Raw genomic sequence first — 14,999 nt, forward strand, 5'->3', positions numbered from 1 at the left:
CATACAGTTAAAAGTTATAAATATTTAAAAAGAACACAGCTAACGATGGCTTTCAGTTTGAAATGTTTAACAGTGCTGCACTCTACTGGATATAATGCATTTACTTCATATTACAATCACAATGGGAAAGAAGATTAATTATCAACCACTGCATTTTGTCTTAATACTCTTACATTTAACTTTACATCTATGTCTCCTCGTTCCAGTCCTCCTATATATTGGGAACTGCTAGCTTCACCCCATTATTCCTCTCTTTCATTTATTTCCTTGTTTTTGTTTTAAAAAAACAGGCAAAATTATTCATCTTATTTTATTTTTCCCCCATAATACTTCAAAGTCTAGTGAACCCACTCAGGTCCCATCTTCCTAACTAACATCCTTTTCAATACAGAATCCAAAATTGCAAAACCTTCCATTTGCAATTTTAATATTCCATCAGCATACCAATACGCCATGTCAAGCATCATACAATTTATGGAATGCACATCTCATCTCCATTTGGCTGTGTAAGGGATCTCGTGAGCTGTCATCATTTTGAACAACAGGAGTCCTCAATGTGAATATACTCCTTCAACCCTGTGGAAAATTGAGGGGGACCTGCCGGTGAGACCTTTATAAATAGGAACAGAATTAAGCAATTTAGCTCATTGAGTCTGCTCTGCCATTTGATCATGGCTGATTTATTTCCCCCTCAAACCCATTCTCCTATCTTCTCCCCGTAACCTTTGACACTCTTATTAATTAAGAAGGTGTCAACTTCAGCCTTAAATATGCCCAATGATTTGGCCTCCACAGAAGTGTGTGGCAAAGCATTCCACAGAATCACCATCCTCTGGTTCAAGAAATTCCTCATCTCTGTTCTAAGGGGATGTCCTTATTTTGTGAGGCCATGCCTCTAGTCCTAAGCCCCCACTATTGGAAAAATCCTCTCCACATCTAATTTATCTAGGCCTTTCTAAACTCTAGCAAGTACAGGATGAGAGCCATCAAGCGCCCCTCGTACATTAACCCTCTCATTTCTAGAATAATTCTCATGAACCTCCTCTGGAACCTCACCCATGCCAGCACATCCTTTCTTAAATAAGGGGTTCACTATACCCCAATTGTTCTTTTGGGTGGTAGAGTTTGCTGGTGTGGGAAGTACTGCTGGAATTGCCTAGGTTATGCAGTTTGTAAATAGCATGAGGTAGAGCAACAGTACATTAGTGATGAAACATGTGAGAGTTTTGCGTATCAAATTGGCCACTGATCAAACAGATACATTTGCTCTACACGTTAAGCACCTTATTGAGAGTCACTTGAGCTACAGTCACCAAGCCAAGTGAAGAGAATCAAAATATGTTCTTGCCTCAAACAAAAAAGTAAAACAGTTAATATATTACTAGACAAACAGCAGAATCCTAGACCGTTAACCGGAGACATAGGTTTAAATCCCACTAAAGCAGATGGCAAAATAAAATTCAATTACATCCAAGATTTTTGTGCAAAGAGCTTTTTTAAATTATCCAAACTACCAGATTGTCGTAAGAACAGATAATGCTGCATTTCTGGGAAGAAAAACAAAGTTAACATTATAGGTGAAAGATCCTTCATCAGAACTGTAAGATAAGAGGAACTTGTTAATCTTCAGAGAAGGTGGAGGAGTGGGATATCTTCAATATGGTTAAATGAATGTATCAGATCAGTTAGAGAATGAGAACATAAGACAAAAGAACATAAAAGAGCACATACAAAATAATGGAGGAACTCAGCAGATCAGGCAGCATCTATGAAAATGAAAAAACAGTCGATGTTGTTGGCCGAGACCTTTCTTCAGGACAGGACAGGAACAGGGAAGACACCAGAATAAAAAGACAGGGGGAGGGAAAGGAAGAGAACTAGAAGGTATTAGGTGAAGCCAGGTAGCCAGGAAACAAAATCCTGCAGAGGAAGGAATCTGATAGGAGAGGAGAATGAACCATAGGAGAAAGGGAAGTGGGAGGAGGTGATAGGCAGCTGAGAAGAGGCAAGAGGCCAAAATGGGGAATAGAAGAGGGGAGGGGGAGGAAAAATCATTTTTACCAGAAGGAGAAATTGATATTCATGCCAAGAGGTTGCAGGCTATCTATCCAGACGGAATATAAAGTGTTTCTCCTCCACCCTGAGGGTGTCCTCATCTTGGCACAAGAGGTCATGGACCAACATGTTGGAATGGGAATGGGAATTAAAAATGTTTGGTCACTGGTCGACGAAGCAGTCCCCCAACTTACAACAGGTCTCACCAATGTAGAGGAGTCTGCATCAGGAGCACCAGACACTACAGACGACCCCAGGAGATTCGCAGGTTGTCTCACCTAGAATGGCTATTTGGGGCCCTGAATGAAGGTGATTGAGGAGGTAAATAGGCAGGTGTAATAGGCCGCTTGGAGGGATAATTGCCGGGACGTATGAATGGATGAGGGAATCTAGAAGGGGGCGATCCCAGCAGAAAGCGGAGAGGGGGGAGGTAAAGATAAGTTTGGTGGTTGGATCCCTTTGGAGATAAGACCATAAGACAAAGGAGAAGTCGGCCATTCAGCCCATCGAGTCTGCTCCACCATTTTATCATGAGTTGATCCATTCTCTCATTTAGTCCCACTCCCCCGCCTTCTCACCATAACCTTTGATGCCTGGGCTACTCAGATACCTATCAATCTCTGCCTTAAAGACACCCAATGACTTGACCTCCACTGCCGCCCGTGGCAACAGATTCCATAGATTCACCACCTTCTGGCTAAAAAAATTTCTCTGTTCTGAATGGGCACCCTTCAATCCGTAAGTCATGCCCTCTCGTACTAGACTCCCCCACCATGGGAAACAACTTTGCCACATCCACTCTGTCCATGCCTTTCAACATTTGAAATGTTTCTATGAGGTCCCCCCTCATTCTTCTAAACTCCAAGGAGTACAGTCCAAGAGTGGTCAAACGTTCCTCATATGTTAACCCTCTCATCCCCAGAATCATTCTAGTGAATCTTCTCTGAACCCTCTCCAACGTCAGCACATCCTTTCTTAAATAAGGAGCCCAAAACTGCACACAGTACTCCAAGTGAGGTCTTACCAGTGCCTTATAGAGCCTCAACATCACATCCCTGCTCCTATACTCTATTCCTCTAGAAATGAATGCCAACATTGCATTTGCCTTCTTCACCACCGACTCAACCTGGAGGTTAACCTTAAGGGTATCCTGCACGAGGACTCCCAAGTCTCATTGCATCTCAGAACTTTGAATTCTCTCCCCATTTAAATAATAGTCTGCCTGTTTATTTCTTCTACCAAAGTGCATGACCATACACTTTCCAAAATTGTATTTCATCTGCCACTTCTTTACCCATTCTCCCAATCTATTCAAGTCTCTCTGCAGACTCACTGTCTCCTCAGCACTACCGGCCCCTCCACCTATCTTTGTATCATCAGCAAACTTAGCCACAAAGCCATCTATTCCATAATGGATGACAGAAGTTGCAGAGAATGACGTGCTGGAAGCTGAGGCTCGTGGGGTGGTAGGTAAGGACAAGAGGAGCTCTATCACTGCTAAGACAGTGGGAAGATGGGGTGAGCGCAGATGTTCAGGAAATGGAAGAGATGAGAGTGAGGGCAGTACCAATGGTGGAGGAAGGGAAACCCTATTCCTAGAAGGAGGAGGATATCTCTGATGCCGTGGAAAGGAAAGCTGCATCCTGGGAACAGATGTGGCGGAGACGAAGGAACTGAGAAAAGGGATTACAGGTGTCCTCCGCTTTATGAATGTTTGCTTTACGCCACTTCGCTTTTACAAAAGACCTACATTAGTAACCTGTTTTTGCATTATAAAGAGGATTTTCACTTTTACGAAAATTTTTCCCATATAAATTAATGGTTCTTTGCTTTATGCCAGTTTGGCTTAAGGAAGGTTTCATAGGAACGCTCTACCTTTGGAAAGGAGGGGGGGGGGGACCCCTGTAGTATTTTTATAGGAAACAGGGTGGGGAGAGGTGTAGTCAAGAAAGCTGTGGGAATTGGTAGGTTTATAAAAGATGTGAATCAACAGTTTGTCTCTAGAGATGGAGACAGATAGAGAAAGGGGAGAGAGGTGTCAGAAATAGACCAAGCGAGCTTAAGGGCAGTTGGAGACAAAGTTGATGAAATTAACGAGCTCACCATGGGCACATGAAGCAGCACCAATGCAGTCAGTCTAGTGGGGTAAGAGTAGGGGAGCATTACCAGGGAAGGCTTGGAATGTGGATTGTTCTACATAGCGGGGGTCCATGCAGGTTTCAAAAAGAATGTGGGAGAAGTGAAATGCAAAGAAGATTTCCTCCCACACACAGGTTAGTAGGTTATTTGGTCACATAGGTGCAATTAGACTGTGTGATCTTGTTGTGCTAGAAGGGCCTGTTACTGTGCTGTAACTCTAAGTTAAAAGAAACAAAAAGACAACTTTCACAGATACAGACACAGAAATCAAGTCATTTGAACTTGTAGAATTTAATAATGAACCTAGAAAGCTGTTATGTGCCCAGATGAGATCCTGTTCCTGCAGCTTGCATCGGGCGTTGTTGTCACAATGCAGGCTGCCTCAACAGATCGGTCATAAAACCCATTGGTTTTCCAATGATCTTTAGGAAATGAAATTTGCCACCCTTTTCCAACCTTGCCTGTGTGCAACTCGAGATTCATTCTTAGAGACACAGAGAACAGAAACAGACCCTTCAACCCATCTGGTTCATGCTGACCAAGATGCCCAACTAAACTAGTCCAATTATTCAGGGTTTAGCCCATAACCTTCTAAACCTTCCCTGTTTCTGTACCTGTCCAACTATTTCTATGTTAAAAACTTGTTATTGAACCTGCCTGAACCACATCCACTAGCAGTTCATTCCATATACATACTACTCCTCATCGAAAAAATATTGCTCTTTGAGTTCCTATTAAATCTTTCTCTTCTCACCTTAAACCTATGACCTCTAAAGGGCACAGACAGGGAGAATGGACTGTTTTAGAAACTGTCTATGCCTCTCATGATTATATACAACTCTATAAAATCACCTCTCAGTCTTAGTTTCTCTAAGCTCGCCTTATAACTCGGTCTCTCAGGTCCTGGCAACATCTTCATAAAAGTTCTTCTGCACTAACTCCAGTTTAATAGTATCTTTCCTATAGCAGGTGACCAAAACTGAGCACAATAAATACTTCTGGTCAAGTTGGCATCTGCCTACAGCACTCCTTTGGTCAACATCTTCTGGATGGATCATGAAACCATATATTTAACCTTATACGTTTGTTTTTCATCATGGATGTGATTCTGAAACTGCTGGAGCCTGTCATATACAGTTTGAAGATCCGAGAGGATTCCGAGTGGCAGAGGTGGTGAGAGTGAGCTGATGTTCATCTCCATTTCATCGATTAAAGTTCCAAGGGAGAATGAAGCATCGAGGGGAGTGTGCTAACTGCCTACCTTTTGATCGTTCTGCTACGGACAGGGAAAGGTCTGCCACTGGGCCTGGAGAGTGTTTGCCCAGGTTTTCTGCGCTGTGTGGACTTGGACTGTAGACTTCTTCCGTTTTAAAGTATTTTATATTCTGTGCTTGTCACCCAATCTTTCTTTTTTTTGTGTGTGAGGAAGGGGATTTAGGGTTGGAAGTGCCCATTCCAGCTCGTTTGTTTTTTTGTGCGTGAGGAGGGATTTGGGGCGTTGACGTGCCTGTTACATTTTTTTTGGTTTTCTTTGTGCAGAAGGGATTGGGGTTGATGTGTCTGTTCCATGTTTGTCTGTTTTTGTGCAGGGAGGGGGATTTGGGGTTGATGATCGTGCTTTCTTAGTTTCATGGCTACCTGGAGAAGAATTTTAAGTTGTATACTTTGATAATAAATGAACCTTTGAACAATACTCCAAGTGCAACCTCACCAGCACCCTGTACAACTGCACTATGACCTGACTAACTAAAGCCAACATGCCAAAAGCCTTTGTCACCATCCTGTCTACCTGTGACTCCACTTTCAGGGAACAGGAACTAAGAGACACTTTGCCCTACAATACTCCCCAAGGCCCTACCTTGATTTGACTTTCCAAAATGCAACATCTCATACTTAACTGCATTGAACTCCATTTGTTACTCCTTGGGCCTCATACTCAGCTGATCAAGATGCCCAGCTGATTTTTGATAACCTTCTTCATTGTCCACTATACCAACTATTCCATCATCTGCAAATTGCTAATTATCCTTTGTACACTCTGAGCTAAATCATTAACAAACAACAATGGGCCCAGCACCAACTCAAGACACTACTAGTCATGGGCCTTTAATCCAAGTAATAACTTTCCACCATTACCCCTTTCACCCTTTGATTCCTACCATGAAGCCAACTAGCCAATTAGCCAGATCTCTCTGGATTCCATGAACTCTAGCCTTCTAGAGCAGTGGTCCCCAACCACCGGGCTGCGGACCAGTACCGGGCCGCAAAGCATGTGCTATTGGGCCGCGAGGAAACAATATGATTTGGCGGTATGAAGCGATATGAGTCAGCTGCAGCATCCTACCACAAGGGACCTTATCAAAACTCTTGCTGAAGTCCATGTAGACCACATCTATTTAACTTTCTTGGTGACATCATCAAAAAACAACCACAAGAAAAATCAAGTTTCTAAGCCATGAACTCCCACTCACAAAATCATGCTCACTATCCATAATCAACTCATGTCTTTTCAGATGCATGTATAACGTACCTCAAAATCCTTTCCTGTAATTTTTCTATCACTGAAGTTACACCGAATGGTCCATAGGCCCCAGGATTTTCTTTGCAAACATTTTAAAATAAAGGCACAACGTTTGCTATCCTGCAGTATATCAGCATCTCAACAGTGGCAAACAACAATGCAAGTATTTCAGCCACGACTTCTGCAATTTCTTCTCTAACCTCCACAGTGTTCTTAGATACATCTGGCCAGGCCCTGGAGATTTGTCTACCTTCATATATTTTAGATGTCCAGTACCACCTCTATGATAATATGGACTAAGTCCTCTTCAATAACTTTAACTTGCTCCAAAATACTCATGTATTTATCCCTGGTAAAAACAAGGAGAAATATTAATTAAGGACCTTGCCCATCTCCTGTAGTTCCATGCAAAGATATTCACTTTGGTCGTTGAGGCTCTTTATGCTTTCTTTTTCCCTGAATAAACTTACAAAATTTCTCTAGATTTTCCTTAATCTCTCTGTCAAAGCTATCTCAAGCTCCTTTTTTGCCATCCTGATTTCCTTTTTGAGTACATTCCTGCATGTCCAAAACTCCACCAGGGATTCATTTGATCACAGCTGCCTGTACCTGACCAATGCCTCCATTTTTTTCCTGAAGAGCATCAATACGTCTTGTCATCCAAGGTTGAACTACTTCTACCAGCCTTGCCCTTCACTCTAATGGGAACATGCAGACCTTTAGCTCTCATCGTCTCAGCTTTAAAGGCCCCCACTTTTGCCAGAGGCCTCTTTGCCTGCAGATAACCAAATCCAATCAACTTTTGCATGTCAAAATTCATCTTGTCCTAATTTAGAACACAAATCCATTGCCCAGTTCTGTCCCGTTCCATAACTATTTAAAAAAATTAATATAAACTGTGGTCACAATTACAAAAGTTCCCCACCACTGGCATCTCAGTCACTTACACTGCTGAGGAGTAGAACAAACTTTGCCCTCTCCCTAGCAGGACCCTCTGTATATTGTCCAGGGAAACATTCCTGAACACTCTTAAATTCCACCCTTTATCACACTTTAACAACACAGATGCTTTAGTATATGTTAGGAAAGTTAAAATCTCCACCATGACAACCTTCCTTTTCTTGTAACTCTCCAATCTTTCTGCGTATTAGTTCTTCTAACTCCCATTGACCATTTGAAGGCTTATACCACAAGCCCAGCAAGGTGATCATCCCCTTATTTCCAGCTCCAATCAATGATCCTTCAGTAATTTTATTTCTTGCTGCCATGATGTTCACCTTGATCAAAAATGTAACACTCTTCCCCACCTCTATCCCACCTAAAGCAGCTGTACTGCATAACATTAAGCTGCCAATCCCCTTAGCCATGTTTCTGTAATAGCTATAGCATCCCAGTCTCATGCAGCTATCCACACCCTGAGTTTATCTGCCATACTTGTCAGATTCCTTGCATGGTAACAAATGAAATTTAAGCTGATAGGCATTCCTCACTCCCTGCCCAGCTCTTGCAGTCTTGTCTTTTCTATTTGCTATCACTGACTTTTGTATCACTTTCCAGCCTCTCATTTCCCTCCCTGCTGCTCAGAATTCCACATTGTCTGCAATTCCAAAGCAGATACAGAAAAGGATGGTCTCGGACTATAGTAAAATATCAGTCAGTTGACAAGATGGGCAGAGAATGGCAGACAGAAGTTAGGATGCATTTTTGGAAATGCATGGTTAGGACAAACACAATGAATGCATATCACCCTTCAACCGAAGGGTGTTTGGAATTTGAATGCAAGGTAAATGGAAATATTCTCACATTTCTGATGGCACTGAATTCCCAAAGTATTGATGGCTGTGAAGCAAATGATGATAAATGGGATTAGTATAGATGAGTCTGCTGGTCAGCATGAATATGAAAGACATGAGGGTCTGTTTCTATGCTGTGCTTGTCTAATTTTTTGTCTGAGATACAATTCTAGCTGGTGCAGTTTTCTTCTTAATTGCCACTGTCTTTTGCAAGACCATAGGACATCGGAGCAAATGAGGGTTCCATGATGCCACTGTTATGAAACCAGTAACTGGTTTCACTTACCAGCAAAGATAGATATGTCAGTTGAAGTCCAATGGTACTATTTTCAAAAGTTTTATTAATAAAGGGGCACAAAAATTAAGGTTAATACAAACATTCAGATAACATGCGTCAATACTCAATCTAAAACGCAGGTACATTAATAATCACTCAGAAATAAGCTCTTTCGTTGTCTAGGGTATAATACTGAGTCCAATTGGAAATATAAAGAGTCACTCTGAAGTCTGCAGGCTTTTCCCTTTTGGTTTCACGTGTTGGAGAGAGAGAGAGAGATTGTTAGGAAAAGATAACACTTGCCGTTGTCTTTATGAATCAAATCCTCAGCCTCAGAGGATTTGGCTTCCCTGGTGTTAAATAAAAGCGGTTTTCTGTTGGTTCTAGCCACAAACTCCGCATTCGGAATTTAACGCACGTGGCTTCCTTCAAAATGGCTTCCCGTTCCCACGGGAAGCGATATCGTGCTTCTCGGTGTCTCCTTGGTGCGTTTGAGGGTCGTCCTCTTTCAGACCCTTCTTTATACTGCCTCACGGGATCTCAGGTGTCAATCAGGTTGCAGGTGATGCAATCTCTCTCTCAACCAGCCCACTTTGCCCGAGGGCTTTACAATGTCCCTGCGAGTTGGCACGTCTGCAGTTCCCAGGTGTCTCCTGAGAACAATGCCACAGTCGCCAGCTTTTGTCCCAGTGGAATGCGGTATCCAGCACGTCGCTGTCTTTCCATTTCCTGTGTCCATTCAGCCTGTCTCTCTCTCTCTCTTGCTCTCTCTCTCGGGTCATTGACCCCCCTTTCACTAGGGCTCTTGCAATTCTCACAAAGGAGGGGGCTGGTATCATAACACCACACTTAGCCAAGTACTGTTTTGATGACTTTTACCAGGCTTTCTGGGATGTAGATGTGCTCCGTTTCTGGACCAAAGCTAAAGTAAGCTCAGAAACGAAAGGCTTTGGTAAAACACAGTGGTCAGCAGCACAGGAGCGCCACAGGGAACCGTTCTCTCTCCGGTCCTGTTCACCCTGTACACATCTGACTTCCAATATAACTCGGAGTCCTGCCATGTGCAGAAGTTCGCTGATGACACGGCCATAGTGGGGTGTGTCAGGAATGGACAGGAGGAGGAGTATAGGAAACTGATACAGGACTTTGTGATATGGTGCAACTCAAACTACCTGCGTCTCAATGTCACCAAGACCAAGGAGATGGTGGTGGACTTTAGGAGATCTAGGCCTCATATGGAGCCAGTGATCATTAATGGAGAATGTGTGGAGCAGGTTAAGACCTACAAGTATCTGGGAGTACAGTTGGACGAGAAGCTAGACTGGACTGCCAACACAGATGCCTTGTGCAGGAAGGCACAGAGTCGACTGTACTTCCTTAGAAGGTTGGCGTCATTCAATGTCTGCAGTGAGATGCTGAAGATGTTCTATAGGTCAGTTGTTGAGAGCGCCCTCTTCTTTGTGGTGGCGTGTTGGGGAGGAAGCATTAAGAAGAAGGACGCCTCACGTCTTAATAAGCTGATAAGGAAGGCGGGCTCTGTCGTGGGCAAAGTACTGGAGAGTTTAACATCGGTAGCTGAGCGAAGGGCGCTGAGTAGGCTACGGTCAATTATGGAAAACCCTGAACATCCTCTACATAGCATCATCCAGAGACAGAGAAGCAGTTTCAGCGACAGGTTACTGTCGATGCAATGCTCCTCAGACAGGATGAAGAGGTCAATACTCCCCAATGCCATTAGGCTTTACAATTCAACTGCCAGGACTTAAGAACTTTTTTTTAAAGCTATTATTAATGCTTTTTGAGTTAGTGATTTAGATGCATATCATATTATTACTGAGTTAAGTATTGTATGTAATGAGTTTTTGCTACAACAAGTGTATGGGACATTGGAAAAAATGTTGAATTTCCCCATGGGGATGAATAAAGTATCTATCTATCTATCTATCTATCTAAGCATCTAACACAGCCACACGTAATAGCATTGTTCACAGATGGCAATTCTGGATTTATCCTACACTTTGTGGGGTGGGTATAACTACACTGTTATACTGTAGAACAGATGGAATGAGTTGCAGCTGCACTCTCCAGCTCACACGGTGGCATGTATGGTTTTAGAGCATCTCTAGCTATACACCTAGCATCACCATATAGCACTTAAGTGCTTGATGCAGATTGGTTATATAAATATGGATACGATACAATGAAGTGTTGCAGTGAATGCTGACAAAATAATTCTTATATGTACTTTTTTCCTCACTAAGAATGAAAACCTCCACTCTAAACCTCCTTTTTACTCCAGTAAGGAAAATAGTGAGCCAGTCTTCCCTCAGGCTACTTACCTTCTGCTTCTGTTCTACTGCATTGAAGAACTGTATCAGCCACAGTAGCCCCCAAGGCCAGATTCAAATTGAAAGTAAACTCATTACCATTTGTCCATAAGTATCTACAACTGTAATAGAAGTACATTTCCCTGAGGCTGGTTAAAAACCTGGCAAACTTACAAACTAGATAAAGCCAACAAAACATGAGAGGCCTATTGAGGCCTAATGAAAGACTCCAGGTAACAAATAAGAATCTCTGTGGGGATTAGAGCAGGGCAGTATTGAGATAAATTCTTTCATGGCATCCCTACTTCCCTGTGTGGAAATACCATTGCTGCTACAACATAGGAGTAATTGCACAAATACAACAAAAGTCACCTCTCACCTTTTCAATGAGTTCATAGCATTCCTCAAGCTTGCTGGCTCTGTTCTGAAGAGATGTGCTAGCTTCATGATAAACTTGCGTCCACTGCTTATAATCATGAAATTCCAAGTCAGTATATGCAAAACACAACGTCCTTAAACCTGAAAAGTAGTTAAAATTTCTTCAGCAAAAGAATCAGAATCGGGTTTATTATCACCGGCATATGTTGCAAAATTTGCTAACTTAGCAGCAGCAGTTCAATGCAATACATAATATAGAAAAAAATTATAGTATATGTATATTGAATAGATTAAAAAATCATGCAAAAACAGAAATTATATTTAAAAAGTGAGGTAGTGTTCATGGGTTCAATGTCCATATAGGGATCAGATGGCAAGAAGGGAAGAAGCTGTTCCTGAATCGCTGAGTGTGTGTCTTCAGGCTTCTGTATCTCCTACCTGATGGTAACAATGAGAAAAGTGCATGCACTGGGTGCTGGGGGTCCTTAATGATGGACATCGCCTTTGAGGCACCGCTCCTTAAAGATGTCCTGGATACTTTGTAGGCTAGTACCTAAGATGGAGCCAACTAAACTTACAACCCTCTGCAGCTTCTTTCAGTCCTGTGACTACCACCCCCCACCCCCATACCAGACAATGATGCCCCCTGTCAGAATGCTCTCCATGGATACTCTCTTCAGAATACATAAACCATGACCAGAAATCTCCTTACACTCATTCAAAGGGAGTGAATGAACAAGAACTTAAGGGTGTGAGAGCATGGGGTGGGGGGGGGGGGCAGGAGAGAGAGCAAGGGAGTGTAGTGAACAATCACATACAGGCTTGGCTTCCCTAAGAAAGGACAGAACAGTGGTATGAGGATTGTACTAAAGGCTCATTGGATTGATTTCTTGAAGAGGGCACAGGGAGGTGGGAGGCTAATTAACCTATGAGGAGCAGCTAAGCATTAAGCAGTTTAGGTCATACAGTCCAGAATTGAGAAGTAATCTCAGAATCAGAATCAGAAAAAAATAATAATAATAATAATAATAGACAAGTAAATCAATTATGTATATTGAATAGATGAAAAAACATGCAAAAGCAGAAATACTGTATATTAAAAAAAGTGAGGTAGTGTCCAAAGATTCAATATCCATTCAAGAATTGGATGGCAGAGGGGAAGAAGCTGTCCCTGAATCGCTGAGTGTGTTCCTTCAGGCTTCTGTATCTCCTACCTGGCAACAGTGAAAACAAGGCATGACCTGGGAGATGGGGGTCCTTAATAATGGATGCTGCCTTTCTGAGACACTATGCTCCCTGAAGTTATCCTGGGTACTTTATAGGCTACTACCAAGATGGAGCTGACTAGATCATTAAAATAAACATAATTCTTATAGGTCTTGACACTATGGATAGAGGATTAATGTTTTCCCCTGGCTGTGAAGTTTAAAAGCAGGGGTCACAGATTTGAATTTGTGTTTAGCCGTTCAGTATGACTAAGAATACAGTGGGCAGTGAATGATTACAACTTCATATCCAAGATGTTTGTGGAGGTTCAGTATTGAGTAAAGTTAAGACAGAGGTTAGTAGGTTTTTGGATATTAAGAGCATCAAGAGATATAGGGTTAGTGCCAACAATGGTCAGCCATATTTTCTTTCAATGGTAGAATCGTGTGGGAGGTGAAAATGACCTGCTGCTGTGTCAGTGTTATGCTTTTATATCTGAACCCTGAGAGGGCTGTGGTAAATATCAGAGAATACACTGAAATAAAGAGAAAGAGGAAAATGTTTCAAGAGGAAAGTTTCACAGCTTTGCATATCAGCATCTAATTGACAGACTCTACTTGGATAGTGACCTGATTAATTAAGAGAAAATTATTGTTGACTTCTAGAGTGGGGGGGGGGAAGAGAGAAATCAGTTTTGTTTCGTTCCTTTACTTTTTCTGAATTGCAGCTTTAACACTCACACTCTCCACTCAGGGTATGTTTGAAAGGTAAAACTTGGAGAAAAATATATGGCAATTCCTCTCCCCTCTTTGTTTCCACTGTTTCTCAAAGCTCACCACATTACTTGGGCAAGAGCTTACAAATCATATGCTATAAAAAAAAATGAAGAGAAGGTGAGAGGCAGGCAGTTTATTTAAGCAGTGCAATAGATTATCTGCTCAAATTAATGTTCTCTTACACCACAGATTACGGCAAACACCAGAGAATGGTAATGAGCAACATATCATTTCACTGAAGTTTGAAAATTAAATACACTGATACTACTATGCATTTTTTAGCCTTTGTAAAAGGGAATGCACATTGTGGCACATGTGTTTTGCTGGCTATAGTAAAATTACTATAAGTTTATACATAGCAAGTTTTGATCTAAGTATCATCCATATTATAAAGTGCATTTTATTTCATTTTCCTCACCTTCTGCAGCAAACTGATCAAGATGATTCAATGTCTGAACTTTGAAATTTGACAATTCAGAAAGTCTTTCAAAAATGACATTGTCCTGTTAATAGCAAGAAATTTATTAGATCACTTTTCAAATACCTCATACAAATTGTAAATTATGGTAAGATGATATTCCTTGAAAATTAAAATTTAATTGAGAACTATTATGTTATTAGGTTGATGATTTGCACCATTGGAATATTAATCAAAAAAGCTGTTCAAAATAAGGTTCAATATAATGTTTTTTTATTAAAACATTATTTCCAATATAAGAGCAAGGTGTATTTTCTCTGTGCAGCTTTCAACAGACAACAATTAACCCATTAGCTCCAAGTTCTGAACATGTTGTATGGCCATCTGTGAATTTTTGACATTGAAGTCTGCATTTTTGGTACCAATATTCAGAGGTTCAACAAAATAACAGACATTATATAGCTCTCAGTTTAGTCTAAATTATTTCTTTCAATCTTGCTTCTGATTAGATGCTATTTTGATAAATAAAAATAAATGAAAGGAACTGAAATGAAGAAATCAGAAGTTGAATGAATTCTGTTTCCAATGCAAATTGGGACCAACCATCAATCTCACTACAACCGTGGATGAAATACAAGGAGTTTCTGGATCTAAAAGCCTCAGGATACCTGTGTTGAATGGAAATTCCTAGTGTCTGAAGTGATATTTGTTGGAGTGAATGGTGGAGCAGACTCGAAGGGCCAAATGACCTAATTCTGCTCCTAAGTCTAATGGTCTATATTTGGAATATATTTTTGGACTCAGGAGTCAGACAGAATAGAAACAGTCTATTAAGCCACCCATGCTCAGTCTTAGCCACTGAAGCTTTTAACTCCTCTGGAGTTGTCATAGGCCTCTTGGTGACCTCCCTCACTAGTCCCTTTCTTGCACAGTCACTTAATTTTTGAGGACAGCCTGCTCTAGGCAGATTTACAGCTGTGCTATCTTTCCATTTCTTGATGACTGAATTAACTGCACTCCAAGGGATATTCAATGACTTGGAAATTTTCTTGTATTCAGACTGATGGTTTGAGATGTGTCTATTTTAATGAGAGGAGTATTATGAATAA

At 41.4% G+C, this 14,999-nt stretch overlaps 1 protein-coding gene across 10 annotated transcripts in view; it reads right to left on the bottom strand.

Annotated features, from left to right (window-relative positions):
- The window catches only part of atp8a2 (ATPase phospholipid transporting 8A2), a 461,717-nt gene that overhangs the window by 240,817 nt on the left and 205,901 nt on the right, over window positions 1-14,999 (bottom strand). For all 10 annotated transcript variants that reach the window (XM_073043757.1, XM_073043755.1, XM_073043759.1 and 7 more), the window contains 2 exons: window positions 13,891-13,975; window positions 11,492-11,631 (listed from right to left, as the gene is read on the bottom strand). In XM_073043757.1, coding sequence (XP_072899858.1) covers window positions 11,492-11,631; window positions 13,891-13,975 — 225 coding nt within the window. The remainder of the gene's footprint in view (window positions 1-11,491; window positions 11,632-13,890; window positions 13,976-14,999) is intronic.

This window comes from Hemitrygon akajei, chromosome 4 (assembly GCF_048418815.1).
Source record: "Hemitrygon akajei chromosome 4, sHemAka1.3, whole genome shotgun sequence".
Classification (NCBI taxonomy): domain Eukaryota; kingdom Metazoa; phylum Chordata; class Chondrichthyes; order Myliobatiformes; family Dasyatidae; genus Hemitrygon; species Hemitrygon akajei.